The following is a 20,981-nucleotide window of genomic DNA, read 5'->3' as shown; positions in this document are numbered from 1 at the left end:
GTGAGAGGATCAATATCTCATTCACAGTGCCTCAGTAGGGAAGCTCTGTGCTAAGGGTTCTAAATAAAAGCATTCTTGTTGGTTCCTGGCTAACTCTGACTGGGCTACCCCTCCTGCCTTACAGCATGAATAGCTCAATAGAATATTAATAATATTAGATATATGAAATAATATTAAATATACTACTAGTAACATAATAGTTAAAAGCTTGAATTTCTTTTTTAATTTTTTTTTTGAGATTTTATTTATTTGTCAGGGATAGAGGGAGAGAGAGCGAGCGAGCACAGGCAGACAGAGAGGCAGGCAGAGGCAGAGGGAGAAGCAGGCTCCCTGCCGAGCAAGGAGCCTGATGTGGGACTCGATCCCAGGACACTGGGATCATGACCTGAGCCGAAGGCAGCGCTTAACCAACTGAGCCACCCAGGCGTCCCTAAAGGCTTGAATTTTAAGCCAGTTTGTCTCAATTTAAATCTGAGCTCCGCTACTTACTAGCTGTGTGACCCCAGGGCAAATTAATTACTTAATCTCTCTGTACCTCAATTTCCTCATCTGTAAGATGTAGATAATAATTATTCTTATCTCCTAGAGTTGTGAAGATGAAACGAGTTAGGACATGTAAAATGTGTTTGTGAAATGCTTAGGACCTTTTGCCTGGCATCTGGTGAGCATGGCGTAGGTGTGCGTACTGTAGCTGTAGCACCATGCACAGCACCTGTTAGTACTACTCCTTCAGAGAAGTCGGTGTCCGGGCTCTGTCTTCCCAGGCCCCTCCTCATTGCCGCCTCCTTGACCTCCCATTTCTCAGTCTTGGCTCTTCCATAAGAGTGTCCGCCCTCTTTCTTTCCTTTTGTCAGCTCTCCATCATTTGAGGGCCTCCACCAGCTGGCAACTGAGGAGGCAACACCACACAGATAGTTGTACTCAGCTTATTGTCACCACTGTTCCTTCTCTGGAAAGCCTTTGTGACTGAGGGAAATAAATCTTACAGGTTGGGAAGAGGAGGGAACCATAGACTGAAAAGAACTCTCGAGTACTCAGGAGAGGAGCATGAACTACATTTGCTGAGCTGAGTTAGCCAGCAAAGTCCATGTTCTTAAGGGGAAAGCCATCATCTTGGGTATCACATTCCAGATGTCGGAGCTGCTCGGTTCTCTGTAGGCTCCACCAAAACATAGAGAACAGATCTGCTGCTTTTGGGGGCAGTGTGGCTCCTAAGCCTTTGGAGAAGTGACAGTTCTTTCAGAGGTGGGCCTGGGGGTCACCTGTGGGGAGAACAGTGGATGAAGGGTACTTACCTGTTGGAAATAGCTGTTGCTGTTGCGGGTCCACCAGGTGAGAATCCTTGGCCCCCACCTCAACAGCTCTAGGAGTTCTCCCCAATTCACACTGACCAGCCATGCCTGCTCTCTTTGGCCTTAGCACATGCTCTTTCTCTGTCCTTCTCCCCAGGCCCCACCCTAGCCAGTTCCCACTCATCCTTCAGATGGCAGCTTAGCTGTCCCTTCCTCTGGTTACTAAACTGAATTTGATGCCTGTTCTCTGCTCCACAGCACCTGGTACTTGCCTATCACATGGCCCTTGTCCCACTCTACTGAAATTGTTTTATATGTCAGTGGATTTAAATTCCTAAGGGCAGAGAGACTATGTCTTCTCTCATAGTCTTACCATCTAGCACTGGACAATCCATAGATGCCCAATAAATACAGTATTTGTGGAATGAGTAAGTCATCAGCACTTTCACACCATGTCTTCTTTGACCCTTGTGGTGCAAGCAGCCCAGGCCTCACTCTGACCTCTCTCGGTATATGAAGAAATTGATACTTAGGGAAGCTAAGCAAGCTGCCCGAGCGCACTCAGTGGTGGGAGCCAGGATTTAAACTGGTCTCTTGCAGGCTCATTACATCATTTTATTTTTTACGAAGTTTTTCCTTTAAAAAAAATAGCATTTAAAAAAATAAAAATTAAAAGAGTGCTTGTTGTTTTCCAGGTGCCAATATTCCTGAAACGTTTTTTCCTCACTTACTGTCAAATTTCGGTGTGGAGAAATCTAAATATGATTTTAAATACTCTGTATATAATCAGATTCTGAATTCCAGTGTGTGTTGGAGAAAGAGTATCGTGTATTTTATTGAAAATAAAACTTGGCTAAAATAATAATAGCATTAAAAGTAACACATTTCATTGTATAAAATTTGGAAAATGCTGAAAAATGTAAAGCAAAAAATAAAAATCACCCCATCACACAGAGAAAACTACTATAGGTTAGAAATGTCCTGGACATGAAAGGCAGCATTGAGATTGAAGCCCAGTTAAACCACTAACTAGATGTTTGGTGTTTGGTAGATTGTTTAACCTCTGAGCCTCAGTTTCCTTGCCTTAAATATAGCAAAATATTTACCTTGTGGGATTATTGTAAGAATTAGAATTACTATAAGAATTAGAATTACTGTCATGTACATAAAATATGGAGCATGGTGCCTGGCATATACTAGGCTCTCTTTCAAATTGTTGTAGTGTTAACATTTTTGTGTATCTCTGTCTTGTATGTCTACGTACCTATGCATACTCATAATTTTTAAGATGCATTCATTATTTTAGAGAAGGAGAGCCAGCAAGTAGGGCGGGAGGGGCAGAGGGAGAAGGAGAGAAAGAGAATCCCTGGCAAACTCCCCGCTGAGTGTGGAGCCCAATGCAGAGCTTGATCTTAGGACCCTGAGGTCATGATCTAAGCTGAAATCAAGAGTTGGACACTTAACCACTTGAACAGGCACCCATACACATATGTTTTTCCTGCACATTTATATCAAGTCTATTATTGGGTCCTCACAGGGTTGCTGGAAAGGGCAGATACTAGTTTAAAACCTGTTCTGTAGATGAGGAGGCTGTGACTCTAAGAGGCAGAGTAACTTGGCATAGCCTTGGTGCTATGTCTAGTAATATCTGAGCTGGGACTTTCTTTTTGGTCTCCTGATGCCAAGCTCATGTCCTTTCCCTGTCAACACTGTGCTTCCTCTCCAGCTCCACCTCCACCAGTACACGGATGGTAGACCACCGAGCCCTGACCAAGGGGAAGGTAAGGGCTGGAGGCCGTAGAAGTACTGGGAGCTTCCACACCAGCTGGGGTCTGTCTGAAAACTTAAAAGAAGTGCTCGTTCCTGCCTCTGAAATCACAAACACATTGCCCAATCCTGCAGCAGAGACCACGCTTCTGGCTAGAAGGACAAGAACCTTCCAGGCCACAGGGCTCTTTCTGAGGAAGAGTTTGTCAGAGAGCTCATAGAATGGACTAGCCTCACTCTGCACAGTCTGTAGGGCAGAGGTGGACCTGCATTTCTTTCAGAGTGTGCACTTGTTACCAAAAGGGCCTGGGTGTCAGGCACAACACCTAACACTAAGTATGCACATCATTTCCTAACATTTCATTTCGGGGCCCATCTTCTGATGGGTGATGTGGATCTGACACTGTGCCATGGCTTACAGGAGATGCAGAGATGAACAGGCAACAGGCTGGCCTTTACGAACACTACGGGGAGAGAGCTCAAGGCCAGATCCCATCAGTGCTTCAGTAGAACTTCTGGCAGGGTATTCAGGAGCAGAGGAGGAGCACTGTTAGTTCTGTGCAGTAAAGCCATCTGTTTGCCTAGTACCTGATTTCCAGAGTGTACGAACTGAACTCATTCAGGCGGGTGGAGACTTTGAGGGTGTGGGGAGCAGAGACTTTTGAGCTGGGTTGTAGTGGCTGAGAGGATGTCTCTGGCCAAGGGAAAGAGGTGAGCCAAGGACCAGCATGATTATGGAGACTTATGCCCCAAGGAAACTTCCATCCAATGTTTGCATGCTTAATAAATTAAGGTCCTCCAGACCCTGCCAGTGGACTGTCTGCAATAGAATAGAGATTATAGACAGGCTCCAGGTGGGGAACCTATCAACCTGTTGGTAAGATTATGACACCTCTCCCTCTCCCCTTCCCCCCGTGTAAACAGGGAAGTTAAGCATGGTTGTTTTTTGTTTTTTCTTTTTTCACTTCACTGCCTTCCTACATTTTTTTCTTCCTAGTTTCAAAAACAACTCTCCTTCAACAAGTTCTGTTTCCAAGGAAGGTCTTAACCATTTGTCCCTTCTGGCGTACCCTCTTCCATTGAAATCCATGCAGAATAGACCAGGTACTCTATCTTTTTGTGTGTGAAGCCATAAAATCTAATATTGAGTATGCGGCGGTGCTCAGAGGTATGATTCTTCCACAAGAGGCTCCCTCAGCCCTGCTGTGGTAAAAACCAAGTATAAATTGCCGCTAACAGGGTTTTCTAGCTCGAGTCGTAAGTATGTCTGAGCATCCCCTGTGAATTATAATGCTGCCAGCTCTCTTGCTGCTCCTCCGCATTGCCTGCCTTTTGGCTGTTTTGCTTGTCTTCAGGTTCTCCGTCTGAGAGCAGGCAGAGGAAGGAGAGGGAGAAGGGAATCCAAAATCGGTCCGCTCTGCACTCGCCTCGCAGTGCTGATAAGAAAATGGATTGGCCCTGGACTGCACACAGGGCAGGGCAAGAGGGACAGTGGGCCCTCCTCCTCAGCCTGCTGTCCTGTCCCAGTGGCCAGTACCCCTCCCTGGGCTCCTAAAGAGCCCCCTGAGTTTCATTTCTATAGAATTTCTCACTGTGTTGGGCAGCTTTTTCCCTTTAACTTAGCTTGGTGAGGATAGATATCGGGTGCTGATATTTAAGTTGGATTCTTTGAATTCATAGTGTGTTGCCACCCCCAGATAGATCTTATGATTGAAGCATTGGCCAAGTAATATTTTGAGATCCTCTGTGGATTCCTTTTATCCACGTGTTTATCCATTCTGTAACGTATAATTGAAAAATCTGCTGTCATCAGATCCAAAAATGGGAGGAAGAATGCACCTAAATTGAGCCATCAGACACTTGGCTGTCTAACCAGGCTTTCTGGATTATAGTGGAAAGTACCACCGTTCTGTGTGCTCTCTCCTAATAACTGTTGTGTACTTGCTCCTGAGAACAATGTAGAGACATGCATCAGCCCTAATCAATCTTCCCTAGCAGACTTGCCATTTTTCTGACCGCATTCAGCCGGGGTCCTCTGAGAAGAAAGTGGGCCTTTCCCTTCAATGGGCAAAGAGCCAACTTCCATTTCAAAATCTCTTAGAAAAAAAAAAAAAAATCCAACAAGTCAGAGCCTGTGTTTATTGAAGGTTGGTGTAAAAGTCTCTCACACTGAATGCCCCACCAGCACCCGAGTGCCTCTATTTTAGAAGGATGTAAAGGTTTAATCACCCTGGTGGGGATTTAGACCCAGAGACTTCAGAGAAATCTTATTATTTCTAACTGCAGGCAAAGAGTATTAAGGCTCCGCTCTGGATCAGGGGCATGACATGTTCTATAAGTAATTTATCTTTAGCAGGAGAAGGCCCTTACTAGAGTGTCTTAGAAACAGTGCCCTGATTGGGTCCTGGTTCCCTGTTCCTCCTTTCTCTTTCCCCCTCTCAGTCTCCTGCTTATTCTTTCCATCCCTACCCTTTCCTGCCTGGTGTGCCCAGTGTCAAAATATCTGCCTCACAAATCCGCCATTTAACATAGGGAGCGTCCCTTTAACCTGCTGGCCAGTGAGAGATAATGATGTTTTTGCAGTAAATGACCTCATCCAGCAGCCCAGTGGAGACCTGTCAGCTCTAGACTTCTCAGACTTCTGAATAGACCCTAACTGCATCCTCTCAAATAAGGAGCTAAGGGGAAGGGGAGAAGATGCTCAGAGTTGCATAGGAACTCAGGTGTGTTCCCAGACATGAAGTAATTTTAGGGCCATCCTCAAAGCCATCCCCTGCCCTATTGTACCCCTGGGGCAACTCCACTGAAGGCATGTAAATCCCTGTGCACATCCTCTCGGATGTCACTGAGCATATGATTTCATTTGCTTGGGCCCCTCCCAAGCTCACGCCCTTGCTTAGCTCCCTGGGCCCTGCATTTCTGGCGCAGAGACAGGAGGATGTCACAGGTGGGAATCGGCTTGTGGATTCATTGTTTTTGTTGGGAACTACAGTTTGACTGGTGGCAGATCTAAATCCATGTGCTAATGAGCTTGGTTAAAGCAGGCTCTGCTATCCTCTTTTAATCTAGCCTGTCTGTCTGAGTTCCTTTCCACAGTTAATGATCTCCAATAATGGCTTTGCCTTTAGTTTTGCCCCCTGGGTCAAACAAATCAATAGTCCTCACAGATATTTAAAAACCATCAGTGTAAAGCTCCTGGGTCCCCCTGCTTCTGGGTGAACTTATGCCTTGATCAGTATAGTGATATTTCCCTTACATCTCTTTTCTCCCAGAGATGGGCAGCAGTGAACCCCTTCCCATTGCAGAGGGTGACAAGAGGAAAAAGAAGAAGCGGAAGGCCCGGGCCACTGACTCCTTACCAGGGAAGTTTGAAGGTTGGTCCCACGACTCCTCAGATCTGGGCCTGTGGCTCCCCGAGCATGGGAGGAACATCCAGGTAGCCCACAGGTCTAGCTCTGAGCGCGTGTATCTAAGAGTCAGCTTGTGCTGATCTGTGTGAGGGGGGGTGAAAGGTGGATGACAGAGCTCTCAGATGGTGCGGTCCGAATGGTTTCAGCACCTGTTCAGGGGTTAGAAAGACCGATCCATCAGACTTATATATGGAGTGAGATTGCTTGGTGCATTTCGGCCCTTATCCGATGTGCTCTTTGCCCTGACTGTTCCTGGAGGGGCTGCTGAGAGGTAGAACGACTGTGTAAAATGATGAGAGAACACCAAGGCCACAGCTCCAAGTGAAAGTTAAGTCTTCTAGAAACAAGATTTGACTTTGAGAAATCACAGCTACTTGTGCTATATGAGTTTGACTCCACTTCAAGAGTGCATGCTGTGTTCAGGGGATATGATGTTGGATCATTAAAGATTTTGGACACTGTGGGAGGCACTGGCTCAGCGCTGGTCCTGTCATTGCTGGGCATGCGATGGCATGAAGTGACTCATCATACACTTCTCCAAGGGACTGAAAGCGTCAGTAGCTACTCCAGGAGTGATGTGCCTCCTTCACCTATGGTGTTTCTTTCACTGTGAGACCTAAAAGAATGTCCCCTCATGGTCCCTCTTTGCAACATCGCAGATAGACTAGTGAATCAGTTGTTTTGTACAGTGGTTCTAGTAACAAGCCCTTTATGAATCAGAGATATTGGGCTTCCAACCACCAACCTGTCCTGAGGTGCACAAAAGGCTAATACCAAAGTGTCCATTGCCAGAGACGCATGTCATTTAAAACACTTAGAAACAATAGTGTGCACACTTATAAACAGCTGCAGGACCCAAGAAGGTAATTAGAGTAGGGTTTGTCTCTTTGTTTGTCTTTAACTTAAACAGTAGATATATGTGTAAAGGGGGGGGATGGAGGGATGGACAAAAGTCTCAAGATCCTCAGAGGAGTTTCCAAATCAACAGGTCTTGCTCTTTCTGTGAACATGAGAGTATTTCCTGTTATTTGAGGGTAGCTTGTGCAATTATGGGCCTTCACGCTAGGAGTGATAAAATCTAATTTCGAGGTTTAAAAGTGTTTTGCTCACCCTGTGGGTTTAAATGCTGGGCTGCCTCAAGAGGGAAGAACTGAAGAGTGGAGGTCAGGGGAGGAAGAGGTCAGCTTGACAGAGACCGTGATGGAGCTGTGGCTTCCTTTGAAAGGGGCTCGAAGAGTCTGTGCCATTTGTGAGCTTGGACAGGTCACTTAAATGTTGTTTCACCCCAGCCTATTACTCTGTGAGAATCACCCTGAGTCAGCACCCTAAAAACCTCAAGGCATCCGTTTGCATCCTACTTCTATCTCTTATTTCCTGTGACTGACTTCTGGAAAATTCTCAGAAACCTCCAGTCACTTCTGTGTGTGGTACACAGTGAAACAGTGCTTCGTTCCCCTTTGTATCACCAGTGCCGAGCACAGCTGGGTACAGAGCAGGTGCTCCACAAATGAGTCATGATGTCCATTGAAATCACACTCCTTCTGTGATGATCCCTTGGTTTCCCTACACAGATTTAACCTTTCCTTCCCTCTGCTGTTTTTTTTTCTTTTTGTCCTGTGTCTTATCCTTTTATGATAGTACTTACTACTGCCTGGTTTATTCTGGGGTCACTAGTCTGCATGTCTGTCTTCCCTACCTGACTGTGACCGTCAAAGGGCAGGAACTATATTTTATTCTTCATTCTGTCCCTATTATGAATTTAATATGTTGTGTGGCACATATTAGGTGCTCAGGACACGTGGGCCAAATTGAAACTCTTCCACTGACCTCATCTCTAAAATGAGGAACAGGATGCCTTTGATGTGGTCTAGTTGTTGAAAAACTGAGTCCTGCAATGGCGGGAAGAGTTAATGGTCTTCCTTGTCACTGAGCGCTGCAGAGTCACTGTGTGTGCCTTCGCTGTTGCACCAGGGAGGCTGAGTGACAGAAGCTCTTCTTTCCATCTGAGCTTTCAAAGACATGACTTACCTTGTTATTCCTGTCACCCATTTCACCTCTAGATATGTACAAGCTGACCTCTGAATTGCTTGGAGAAGGAGCTTATGCCAAAGTTCAAGGTGCTGTGAGCCTGCAGAATGGCAAAGAGTATGCGGTCAAAGTGAGTGTCTCCTCTGGATGCCAGACTTAACTTCTCACACAGTCGCTCCTAGCTGGCCTAAGCCAGATACGCTTCATAGTATGCAATATGGCAACTCAGTAAAAATGAGGACTCCAAAGCTGGACTCACTGGATTCAACTCTTTGTTTCTCTTTTTACTTGCTGTGTAACATTGGGCAAGTTACTTAACACTTCTGTCCTTCAGTTTCCTTCTCTGTAAAATGGGTGTAATCATAGAAGATTTAGAGCATTGACATGGGGATAGAATATATGTAAAGTGCTTAGAACCATACCTGGCTGATAGTAAGCTGCTGTGTCTTATTCTGAAAAATGGAGTAAACGTCAGGGAGTAGACAACCAGATTTGGAATGAGAAGGCATACCCACATCTCTGTTTTACCAGACTACTACCTGACTTTGGGCAAGTTGCTGAATCTCGTTAAGCCTTAGTTCCCACATCTCTAAAATGAGGATAACAATACCTAGCTTTCCTATTTCAGGGGAGTGGTTATAAAGATAAAAATAAAAATGAACTGGTAGAAGTAGAAACACTACCAGTTACACAATGCTGTAAAGTGACGTACAGTATCATAATGAGGGCTGAGCATTCAGCTCTGGAGCACAGAGGTGGCTCCTTGTGGCATACCTCGCAGTGGCTCACTCTCCCCATCTGTGCTTCTGTTTGCCAGCTCCACACGGAGGAAGAGGTGGATCTGGAGCACTGGTTCTCAAAGTGTGGTTCCTGCACCAGCAGCATCAGCATTGCCTGGGAACTTGTCATATGTATGAATTATCTGGCCCTATCCCAGACCTCCTGAGTCAGAAACCAGAGATGGGCCCAGCAATATGATTTTAGCCAGATCTCCAAGTGATTCTGACGCTTGCTGAACCTAGAGAAGCCCTGATGTGGAGCCACTTTACATTCAGCATGGATCAGAATCATCTAGAGAGCTAATAGCACAGAGACCCAGTTTTCTTGATAGAGGGTAGGGCCTGGGTCTTTGTGTTTTTACCTCGTTCGCCAGTGATTCTTATACCCACCCAAGTTTGGGAATCACTGATCTAGAAACAAGGTCTCATTAAATCTAAGGAAGCAAGTCGAATGTATTTCATATCATCTACCTGAGCCCTCAGGTCTAAGCGCTGCCTCATACAGGCAAACCCAGCCAAAGTGGCTCCTGAAAGAAGTGTTTCTTTTTTTAACCAACTGGCCATAGTCCCAGCTATGGACTAATAAAGGAGAATACTTCTGCTAAGTCACATTCCCTTTTTTGCTGGAGTTTTGCTTCATATGGTAACAAAAAGTACTACCTCAATTCCTTTTTGGAAACTTGAGTATAAATTACAAGTAATTTTTTAAAAATATGCTTAAGTGTAGTAATGAGCTACAAATATAAGTTGATTTTCAAAGGTTTGGGACATTTATACATCTGTCCAGACCTATTTCTTCAGGTTTGGATCATAAGAGGAAAACCTGGCCCTCTGTGCCCCTGGGCATTTTTGGTGCAAACACCAAACCATGGGTTGGTAATTCTTTGATTTGAGCAGTTCAGCCCACATCTCATATCTCTCCTGTCCTTTGGAAGCTCCCTAAAGACGGGCTACTTCACCCAGCATGCCCTCACAATATTTGATTTTATTAGGGCTTCCCTATAGGCATCCAAATGATGAATCCTAGAGTCTCAGTGTTGAAATGGAACTTCAGGATGGTCCTGAATTTCTTCCAGATCTCCTCAAATAATTGTCCATGTTCTGCTCCCCGACCTCTGATAGCAGGAGCCCATTACTTATGCAGAGAAAATAATGTCGTTGCTGAATAGCTTGCCTTCTAGAAGGTTCTTCCTGACTTTGATCTGAAATGCTAGGTAAATGAACAAGTTAGAGATCTACACTTCTCTGACTGCTTAGAATGTGGGCCCACCATGGTTTACTGCCAGACATGGAATTGTATAGAAAATTACACCTGGTCATGGGCATTTATGCTGCAACACATGGGAGTGGTTTGAATATTCTACACAGCAGTCTGGGAACGAAGGAGAACAGTGTTATCATCTGTGCCGCCCACTCCGTACACGGGGCCATAAGGCAGAGCCAGCTCTGCAGAACACTTGCCCCCAGACTCTACTTGCAATGGTCTGGCGCTATTGATGGGTCCGTGGAGATGTACAGAGTTAGCCAGTCCTTGCTTAAACCACCGGCTCATCCGTTGGCTCACCCATGCCTTCAGTTCCTGCTTGCCAAGTATCTCCAGGTATATAGATGGGAGACGATGTCTCTAGGTTGTCTGAAAGAAGCTGGATGGAACATAGATAGTGGTAGGATAGCAAGGGCTTTGAAGGCAGCTCTGGGCTTGAATGCCAACCCTGTTACCACTTATCTAGCTGTGGGCAAAATGTTTGACCTCTTGCTGTCTTTTGGGATTATGTTGTAAGAACCAAGACTATGTACCTGAGTTACTTAGTACCTTGCCTGCCGAAGGGCGCGTTCTCCGCAGAGCTGCAGAGATGGGGTCTGAGCCGGGTCCTGGAGCTCTAGTTCCTCTGCTGCCTCCTCCAGCCCTGGAAGATCCTTCAGTGGAGGTTGTAAATCTCACCCTTACGACAGGAAGAGATGCCCTTGAGGTGGGAGCCAGGTAGAGGTAGTTCTGTGTCTTCTTGCTGGCTGCCTCGGTGTCCCCATAGACTTCCACAGCATTTGCTTAGCCAGAGTCAAAATAGGCCTCAGCCAAGCTGGTCAGCCTCGGGTCCGTCTCCTGTGCCGCTGGCTGAGTCACAGCGCCTGTGTCACCAAGGTCTATGCTACATTTGTGCTTGAAACCAGACGTGGGCTGAATTGGGCCTTGCATTTGCCCAGAGGGCTCCTCCCGAGAGGTGTTTCAAGGTCAGGTGGGTATAACAGATTTTATTTTTTCCACAGATCATCGAAAAACAAGCAGGGCACAGCCGGAGTCGGGTATTTCGAGAGGTGGAGACGCTCTATCAGTGTCAAGGAAACAAGTGAGTGCAGTCTTGGGTTACTTGCTGCTTCTCTTGGGGGGATGCTTAGCTGCAGAAAAGGTCATTTCTCACCACCTCCGACCCCAGCATTTAGCTCACGTGCCTTGGCCACAACCATAGGGGATTCCTTCTGTCTTTCCATGTTTAAGAGAGTGAGGAGAGGAGATGCAGCTGCAGCCATTGCTTCTGTTCAGGCTGAAGTATTGTGAATAACAACCCAGGCAAACTGGAAGAGTGAGCCATCTGAATGAGGGGCTGGGAAAAGATGGGGTTCCCTCCTTCAAGTGCCCTTGGGAACAAGGCTGACTGAGCATTACCCAGTACACACTGTTCGGGCCCAGTTTTCATGACTAGATGAGGGCAGTGTGAGCTAGCACGGGTACTTGCTGTGTCCCTCACCCAGCATGTTAGTGGATGTGCAGCAGCCACTCAGGCTTCAGAAGCCCGCTGCAGTACTCTGCGGGCCCACTAGGCCGAGGTGGCCTCCCGCCCCGCCTCAGCCGCCTCACCACCAGCTCCAAATGAGTGGTTCTCCCGTGGTGGCTTTAAATCAGGGTCACCTCTAAGACTCTGCTTCCCCGTCTGCCTCCCTGCACAGCAGGGTCAGCGGGGAGCCAGCGGCCAGGTATTGATGGCTTTGTCATTAAGCTTGGAGGATGGGGGCTGCTGTTGATTTAACTCCAGGCGCTGCCTCCACAATCTTCTTTCAAATCAGGCCATTTTAGTCATCTTATTTGGACGCCTTCACACTAGTAAAAGCCTGGTGTCTCCCAAAGTGGTCAGCATTTTTTTATGAGGAACAGATTTTTATTTTCAGCCCTGCAGCTTCTGAGTTGAGCATTAGAGCCTCTACTTGGTTTATTTCGTTCTTTAAAAGAAAAAAAAACCCAACACCTCCAATATCCAGGCCGGTGGCTTCCCTCCTGAGTTACAAGACGACCTTGTTGGCAGAGCACTGTAATGCTCAGGCAGACAGAGAGTGCTCACCGGGGAAGGCCACAAGTGCTACAGCGGCCGGGAACGCGGCCGTTTCATTAAGCAGCGCTTAGCAGTTAGGGTCTAGCGGTGCCCACGTTAGGCCCCAAGTCTATTTGACAGATGTTTCCATTTTCTCCAGGCAATGTAAATACTGCCCCGTGATTTATGGGCAAGAGGGAGGGCAAGTAATTATTTGCTGCTTGCCTCCAGGACACACACCTACTATTCAGTGTTATTAGCCGCAATTGCTTCCAGTCGGCTGCAGATTTTATTCAGTTTAATGTGACCGGGACTTTTTTATAACTCTACCTAGTGGGTTTTAGGGTTGGGGTTTGACAGCACAGACTTGGTGAAAACACCAGAGACTGAACATTATGGAAAGATAAGGTGACCTGAGTCTTGCTAACACCATTGGCTACTTCTCAGACATGGGTCTTTAATAAGCATTCTGATTTCAGGTTGATTTCTGCCCTGCTACAGGGCATTGTATATTTTTTTCATTGTATATTTGTAAGTGGGCTTTAATATATAATACCATTTCCCTTTTTTTCCCTTTCCTCCTATTTTTTCCTATTTAAGGAACATTTTGGAGCTGATTGAGTTCTTTGAAGACGACACAAGGTTTTACTTGGTCTTTGAGAAACTGCAAGGAGGTACTTACTGTTGAGTATGTGTTTGGACTTCTGATTAAGACTCAGGGTGGTGATCATCCATCATGAATCCCAGAGACTTCTAAAATGAGTCAAGCTAATAAAAAGGATGAAGGACTTAAAACTGCCCTTGATTTGGGAGAAGGGAGGCCGGAGGGAAGGATGATAATTAGCATTTTGCAGAACCAAGAATGTCACCTGTGTGGGCATTCTATAAATGCCTTCTCCTTGTAGTAGGACTCATATAGATACATTTAGTCATCAATTTATCAATCCATTGTTTTGACCTGTTCACTATTTAAATTAATTATGGGGTAGAAATTCTTGCACACATTATGAGGTCCAGAAAGGCTCACCAGTGCAAAGGAGGGTCCCGTGGCTTAGGACACAGACCCAGGATAGAGAGGAGGTCTGAAGATTTGTGTCCTTCGGATGGAAAGATGCCACTCTTGACTGTCACCACTACTGCTGTCGGGCACATACGTGATCACTGGAATGTGTATTGAAGTTGTTTTCCTGACGCAGAGAAGAGGCTAAACAGCCCTTGCCCTCACCGTCACTCACCCAGCCCAAGGATAGATTTGCAGGGTGCAGGTTAGAGAGGATATCCGGAGCTGAGTGGAGGGCCACATCGAAGGATTTGGTGGTTAAGGGAGCATGCTTTAGAAACCAGCAAAGCTGGGTTTAAGTGTAGCTCCATCACTTTCTAGTTGTGTTACCTTGGGCAAGTCATATAACATTTCTAAACAGCATTCTCATCTATAAAATAGGGATCATGACAGCACCTACCTTTTTCGATAGCTCTGAAGATTCAGTGAGATCATTTAGATGAAATGCTTAGCACAGTGCCCCGTGGGCACTAAGGGTTCAATAAGTGTCAGCTATTAATATTATTAAAACTATTGGGTAGGGGCGCCTGGGTGGCTCAGTGGGTTAAAGCCTCTGCCTTCGGCTCAGGTCATGATCTCAGGGTCCTGGGATCGAGCCCCGCATCGGGCTCTCTGCTTGGCGGGGAGCCTGCTTCCTTATCTCTCTCTGCCTGCCTCTCTGCCTGCTTGTGATCTCTCTCTGTCAAATAAATAAATAAAATTTAAAACTATTGGGTATGGGGCGCCTGGGTGGCTCAGTGGATTAAGCCTCTGCCTTCAGCTCAGGTCATGGTCTCAGGGTCCTGGGATTGAGCCCCGCATTGGGCTCCCTGCTCAGTGGGGAGCCTGCTTCCCCCCTCTCTGCCTACTTGTGATCTCTCTCTGTCAAATAATAAAATCTTTAAAAACAAAAACAAAAACTATTGGGTATGCCGAAGGCTATCTTAGAAGTAGGTAGCATATTACTGTCTATCTGCCCTTTTAATAAATTTGGAAGCAAGAGACTCACTACAGTAAAGCAAATGTGAGACCTAGCCAGGAGCCCGTTATCTGGGAATATCCCTAGCATGCTGGGATCCTTTCATTGTTTAATCTGGCAAGTGAAAGATCTGTCATCCCTTCCCCGTGCCAAAAACTAGCAATAAGTAAATTTGTGCTATTTTTTAAAAAGATTTATTTATTTGAGAGAGAGAGCGGGGAAGGGTCAGAGGGAGAAAGAGAAACTCAAGTAGACTCCCAGCTGAAAACAGAGCTCCATCTCATAACCCCGAGATCATGACCTGAGCCGAAATCAGGAGTCGGACATTGAACCGACTGAGCGCAGGCTCCCCTGTGCCATTTTTAAGATGTAGAAATGACGGCCCCTGGGTGGCTCAGTGGGTTAAGCCTCTGCCTTCAGCTCAGGTCATAATTCAGGGTCCTGGGATTGAGCCCCGCATCAGGCTCTCTGCTCAGCAGGGAGCCTGCTTCCTCCTTTCTCTCTCTCTCTCTCTGTCTGCCTCTCTGCCTACTTGTGATCTCTCTGTGTATGTCAAATAAATAAATAAAATCTTAAAAAAAAAAAAAAAAGATGCAGAAATGACCTCTTCAGCCCAGAAATACTGACTTCCAGTTGTGAGCACAGAGCGCATGGAGCCAGGCCATGTGGTCATGCCTGTGCCATAAGGTCATGCCCCTGCCCTGCCACCAGCAAGACATTACATTTAAAATGCTGGGGGTTGTCTGTAAACGTATTGCTTAGAGTGCAGCCCTGCTGAGGCCAGAGCCACTGCAGTAGGTGAGGAGACTGTGGTTGGCTTAGTGCAGCCGGTGCCTCCAGCAGCCAGACCACATGTCCAGCTGAGGGGTAGTCTGTACAGGTTCTAAGGCCAGACTCACTGGGCTTAAGTCCTGATGCCTCCACTTACTGCTGTGTCATCTTGAGCAAGTTGCTGATCCATTCTTGACTTCAGGTTCCCCATCTATAGAACAGGGATAACTATTTTGTACAGTTGTGGTGAGGCTAAGATAACCTATTTGAAGATTATTATATAGTATCTGGCACATAGTCACTACTCCATAAATGTTAGCCATTGCCAACAAAATAATACTATTATTAATAAGAAATAGGAAAGTCAGAGGGAAAGCACTTTTCCCCCTTTTTCTAGACTTTCCTAGACCTTTACATATCTGTTAAAGGCATGGCACCCCTGTTTGAAGGCTTGTGCTCTTGTTTGGATCTGAGATCAGAACCAAAAGAGGAAGTGTTCCTGTGGTAAGGCCCCTGCCCAAACCTTATGTGGATTCACTTTAATTCTTTCTTATTTCAAAAGCCAAATCTGCCCCAATGGCACTAATATTTTTGGTCGTGCATATAGTTGTTTTTTCTCCCTTCTCCTTTTCTCATTGTGAGCAGGTACAGAAGATGGCAGTCCAGTTCTGTTCAGTCCATTTTTTTTTAATATTTTATTTACTTATTTAATGTTGAGAGATAGTGAGAGAGAGAGAACACAAGCAAGGGGAGTGGCAGGCAGAGAGGAAGGGAGAAGCCCAATGTGGTACTTGATCCCGGGATCCTCAGATCATGACCTGAGCTGAAGGCAGACACTTAACCAACTGAACCACCCAGGTGCCCCATGTTCATTACAGTTTTGTGCTGGCATCTCGTTTGTGCCAGGTACTATACTTGGTGCTGAATAAATAAGGCTCCATCCCCACCCCAAACTTGAGCAGACTTGACCTCTGAGAAGTTGTGCTTCCTAAGACCTGAAAAGACCATACCTGTGTGTCTCCTCTGCTCCCCAGGCTCCATCCTGGCCCATATCCAGAAGCAGAAGCACTTCAATGAGCGAGAAGCCAGCCGAGTGGTGCGGGATGTGGCCGCTGCCCTTGACTTCCTGCACACCAAAGGTGAACCAAGCCTTTGTCTTGGTGATTGGGTTGGAACGGCCAGCCTCGGGACTGATGGAGAGGGGCAGGCCAGGCAGAGATCCAGGCCAGGAGCTGGTGTACTTGGCAGCCCCACCCATGAGGGTGAGCAAGCAAGCCAGGATGGCTCTGGGCTTCCCATGTGGATGGTGGGCAGATGTGGCAGTCTTAAGAAGGGCAGGGACGGGGAGAAAGAGCAGGGGGGAAAAAAGAGTACATTTCATGATGAATAAGATGAGTGAGTGTGTGAGTATGGATGATCTCCTTCTCCTGTCCTAGGAGGATGCAAGCCTCATCATAATACTATTCTGGTGTAAATATTTGGGTGTTACTTTTTCTAGGTTTTTGGTGTTTTGTGTTTTGTGTTTTTTTTTTAACTCAGGACCCCTGATCAAGACCTGAGCTGAGGTCAAGAGTCGGACACTTAACCAACTGAGCCACCATGGCGCCCCCTTTCTAGTCTTTTAAAATATGTCACCTGTATCTTTCTCTTTCAAAATCAGCATGATAGTATATATCTAATTTTGTATTTTGTTCACGATAAATGGAAAAATGCATTTTTCTACTAATGTGGTTAAGTTTGAGGTGTCTGTTGAACATCATGATGGTAGATTGCAGGCTGCTGTTGTCCGATTTACACTCAGTTTACAAGTCCCTTATCTAGGACTGATTGTTTAAGAATTTTTATAGTGAATTAAATCTTTTTTTTTTTTTTAATTTATTTATCAGAGGGGGGTGGGAGAGAGCGAGCACAGGCAGACAGAGTGGCAGGCAGAGGCAGAGGGAGAAGCAGGCTCCCTGCTGAGCAAGGAGCCCGATGTGGGACTCCATCCCAGGACGTTGGGATCATGACCTGAGCCGAAGGCAGCCGCTTAACCAACTGAGCCACCCAGGCGTCCCTAGTGAATTAAATCTTTTTACAAATTGTTTTTGTCTTTCCAAAAGTATATCTGATGGTTACCTTTTTATTTTTACTTATTTTTTTTAAAGATTTTATTTATTTATTTGACAGAGATCACAAGTAGGCAGAGAGAGAGAGGGCAAAGCAGGCTCCCTGCTGAGCAGAGAGCCCGATGTGGGGCTTGATCCCAGGACCCTGGGATCACGACCTGAGCCAAAGGCAGAGGCTTTAACCCACTGAGCCACCCAGGTGCCCCTGATGGTTACCTTTTTAAAACGTGCCTTATAGCAGTGCCATGGAAAAATGAATTCTGGCGTTACCTTTTCATCAGCTGTGTGTCCTCTCTGTAGTAATGTCTACCCACAGAGTTAGGGTGAAAAGAGAGAGAATTATGTCATCAGCGGTAGTAAGTGCTGCTCTGGTTCATGTGCAGCACTGTCCTCACTCGCTTGTGGAGCCGTGTAGGCCTGTGGATGAATCGTATGTGTATAACACAGTTGGGGCACAGGGCCCGGCACATAAAAGCTCTGCAGGAGTGTTCCTTCCTTCCTCCACCCTGATCCCCCCACCAAACAGGAAGCATTTTCATTCCTAGTATTAATATTCTTAAAATAAAGCCTTCTGTCTGGTGAGGGGCGGGGGTGGATTGAATAGTTGCTGACTTAGCTCTGCTCTCTTCCGCATTGTGGATATTGGCCGGCCACATAGGTTGTAAGCACTCCAGACCACTTGCAGGCATGGTGGGCACACACCTTGCCTTGGGCCCACAGCGTAGTGCATGCTGGGAGAGGAGGGCACGTGTGTGGGGAGCTCAGCCTCGCTGATCCTACATTGTTTCCTCCTACTGCTGAAGGGACACCTGCACGCTGACAGTGGCCGTGCTGGGCGCCTGACTTGCACATGGGACAAAAGTTCCTAGAAGGGGTGTCTGTACTTTCCCCAGCATGATGAATAGCACTAGTTCTGTTTCTGAAAGCCAGGATGCATGTAGGTAACACCTGCTTGACAAAGATTTACAACTGTTCCCCGAGCTGCCTCTGCAGATTGCAAAACTGGGTCACACTTTTTGCAAGACCCATACCTTAGAGGGGGGCAGAGGCAGTTTTATTATTTATTTATTTATTTTGTAGAAGGCAGACTAAAGGGAACAGAGCTGGTGTATGTGTTTGGAGTTCTGAAGTACTTGCCAGCATCTAGCCAACCAGGTGCCTCTGTGACTTGAAGTTGGGATGAAAAACAATTTCTAGCTGAACTTCGCTGTTTTCGAAATAACTTCACACTGGGAAGATGGATTGGGCAGGAATGGGTCAGCCTGGAAACAAGTTCCACACTTTTAAATACTGGACACGCTGCAGCTTAACCTCTGGGAAATGAAGCAGAGCAGCTCGATGGCCGGCGTGCTCGCAGAGGCAGGCCCATTATCCCGGCATGGCGCTCAGTTCTCAGGCTGGGCCATCGGCACCTATTTGGAGAGCAAGGCTCCATGTGTGGCTCATGATCCTTCTGTGGGAGCACTTGCTGTAATGGAAAATATCTTTCACTTTTAGTGCAGCAGGCTGCAGCCCGACTCAATTTGTACAGCCTAGACTGAGTTGCTCTGGGTTCTTACTCAATTAGGTGACTGATGAAGTTACTTAGCCTGCTGGAGCTCAGGTTTTCCCTCCCTGGCGAAGTGCCTCCTGGCGGGGAATCGGAGAGAGGCCTGAGAAGTTAGTCATTGAGGGAGTTTTAGGAAAGCAGGTTCTGCTTTTCCCTGTGACTCCATGAAAATTTTGCTACTTTGTAGGACTTCTGAGCACTAGCTGTTTGGTTCTTGCTCAACCTTCCGGCCCCTCTGTCTCTGCACCTGTACATTCTGCAGGAGGCAAGAGGGATGGAGTGCCAGTGTCCACCACACTTTATGAGTTGGTTCTCTGTCCGTGTCTTTGGTCAGAAGGTGGTTCCCCACCCCCCACGGGCCTTCTTGGCCAGGTTACCAGCTTTTAACCCCTCATGGAGTAGGCTGCTGTCTGCGGGCTCCTTTAGGAGGTCTGGTCAGAATACAGGGGAGGGAGGTGTTTCTTAAGAACAGCACCCTGGAGCCAAAGCATTCCTTGCTGTGCTTCCGACAGGACTGTCTTGAAAATGCAGAGCAGGTACGAAGGGGATCGGACAAGCTTTGGAAGATTTGTTAACTAACTCTTGGTCCTCTGAACATGCAGGGAGTCCCACCCAGGGAATCATTTTTTTTCTAAGTCGGCCACACAAGAAGAAATGAGGTAGAGCAGCTTTAGCCCCCTGAGATGCTCTTAAACAAGGCACTGATTATTTCTGCATTGCAGTTCCAAGCATGGCCTTTGGCAGGGCTCTTGGCTCTGTTTCATATTAGGCTTCTTATTCTTGGTTGTCACTGCAGTGCTGAGAGGCCAACTAGCTGGGATTCATTTAGCCTTCTTCTTATTCCTGCCTGACTTGTAAAGCTTCTGCTTCAAAAGAACTTGCAGAATCAACTGTGCTTTTGGTTCATCTCTGGTTACTTCTGACTCCTGCAGCTCGTTGATTTTTTAATGTACCATAATTGGGAATTAATCTGCGAACAACAGCATTTGGAAAAAATTAATTGTGTGTGGAATGTTTGATAATTATGTGCGTATGTTAACCATTTCTTTGCTCTCTGTCATTTCAGGCATCGCTCACCGCGATCTGAAGCCAGAAAATATATTGTGTGAGTCTCCAGAAAAGGTACTGAAGGCTGACTTGTTGGGGTACACAGTTCACACCGAGGTGGGGAAGCCACATCTACTTGCAGTTAGGTCGTTAGCAGCTCTCCCAGCTGCAGGTACCAACCTGCCCTGATTATTATGGACACGTGAGAATGTCAGACCCAACGTGTAGTGTTTCTGCATTCCAAATCGGATTAATCCCTGTCTCTTCTTTGCTCTTTATCAAGTGTGATTGGCTTACACCTACGAGTTTGTAAAATACATGAGAACTGCACAAAATGAATGTTTTCTAGCCCAGTGCACCTGTCTGTTGAGCAGTTGTTATGAGACATAGACAACAACTCAGTCTTCTGTGAAGTAAATCTTTGCCTAAAAAAGATGTTTATGCTATGGTATATATGCCAGCTGGTGCCTAGCACTTGACATAATAATTAGGAAGCAAGTTCCTGGAAATGGTTTCTTGTTTCCATTTTTATTTCCAAAGGTGCCCATTAAAAAGCAAACATGGATACTGGGTGTTAAATAGATGCAACCTATTGTAAACTTTACCTTAAGCTCCTACTAAATGGAAGTGTCCGTACTTTCATAAACATGTAAGAATTTGACAAGCTCTCTGTTTGTTTGGAGGGTTTGAGGCCCTGGTGGTTCTGCTGGCTGTGTGTGTATGTACACTGGCTGTGTGTGTATGTACACCCTGTCGGTCTGAATTAAGGGACAGCCCATAAATAGAAACGGCTGCAAGTGAATGTGTCAGCTGCTCCTTACAGCTCTTTTGTGGGGAGTAGTAATTCATTAGCTCAGATAAGATCTTGTGACTTCCTGTCAGTGGCTCTGGCATAAGACTTTATAATTTA

General features: G+C 46.3%; 1 protein-coding gene across 9 annotated transcripts in view; it reads left to right on the top strand.

The window, feature by feature from the left end:
• The window catches only part of MKNK1 (MAPK interacting serine/threonine kinase 1), a 42,789-nt gene that overhangs the window by 12,721 nt on the left and 9,087 nt on the right, over positions 1-20,981 (top strand). For 5 of the 9 annotated variants that reach the window (XM_059374624.1, XM_059374621.1, XM_059374623.1 and 2 more), the window contains 8 exons: positions 3,019-3,073; positions 4,057-4,163; positions 6,332-6,433; positions 8,530-8,627; positions 11,542-11,621; positions 13,179-13,252; positions 16,402-16,506; positions 20,091-20,146. In XM_059374624.1, coding sequence (XP_059230607.1) covers positions 4,148-4,163; positions 6,332-6,433; positions 8,530-8,627; positions 11,542-11,621; positions 13,179-13,252; positions 16,402-16,506; positions 20,091-20,146 — 531 coding nt within the window. In that variant the 5' untranslated portion in view covers positions 3,019-3,073; positions 4,057-4,147. The remainder of the gene's footprint in view (positions 1-3,018; positions 3,074-4,056; positions 4,164-6,331; positions 6,434-8,529; positions 8,628-11,541; positions 11,622-13,178; positions 13,253-16,401; positions 16,507-20,090; positions 20,147-20,981) is intronic. The other 4 variants (XM_059374629.1, XM_059374628.1, XM_059374625.1 and 1 more) reach the window with 2 other exon arrangements.

This window comes from Mustela nigripes, chromosome 14 (genome assembly GCF_022355385.1).
Source record: "Mustela nigripes isolate SB6536 chromosome 14, MUSNIG.SB6536, whole genome shotgun sequence".
NCBI classification, from domain to species: Eukaryota; Metazoa; Chordata; class Mammalia; order Carnivora; family Mustelidae; genus Mustela; species Mustela nigripes.
This window is presented reverse-complemented; position numbering and strand designations above follow the sequence as displayed.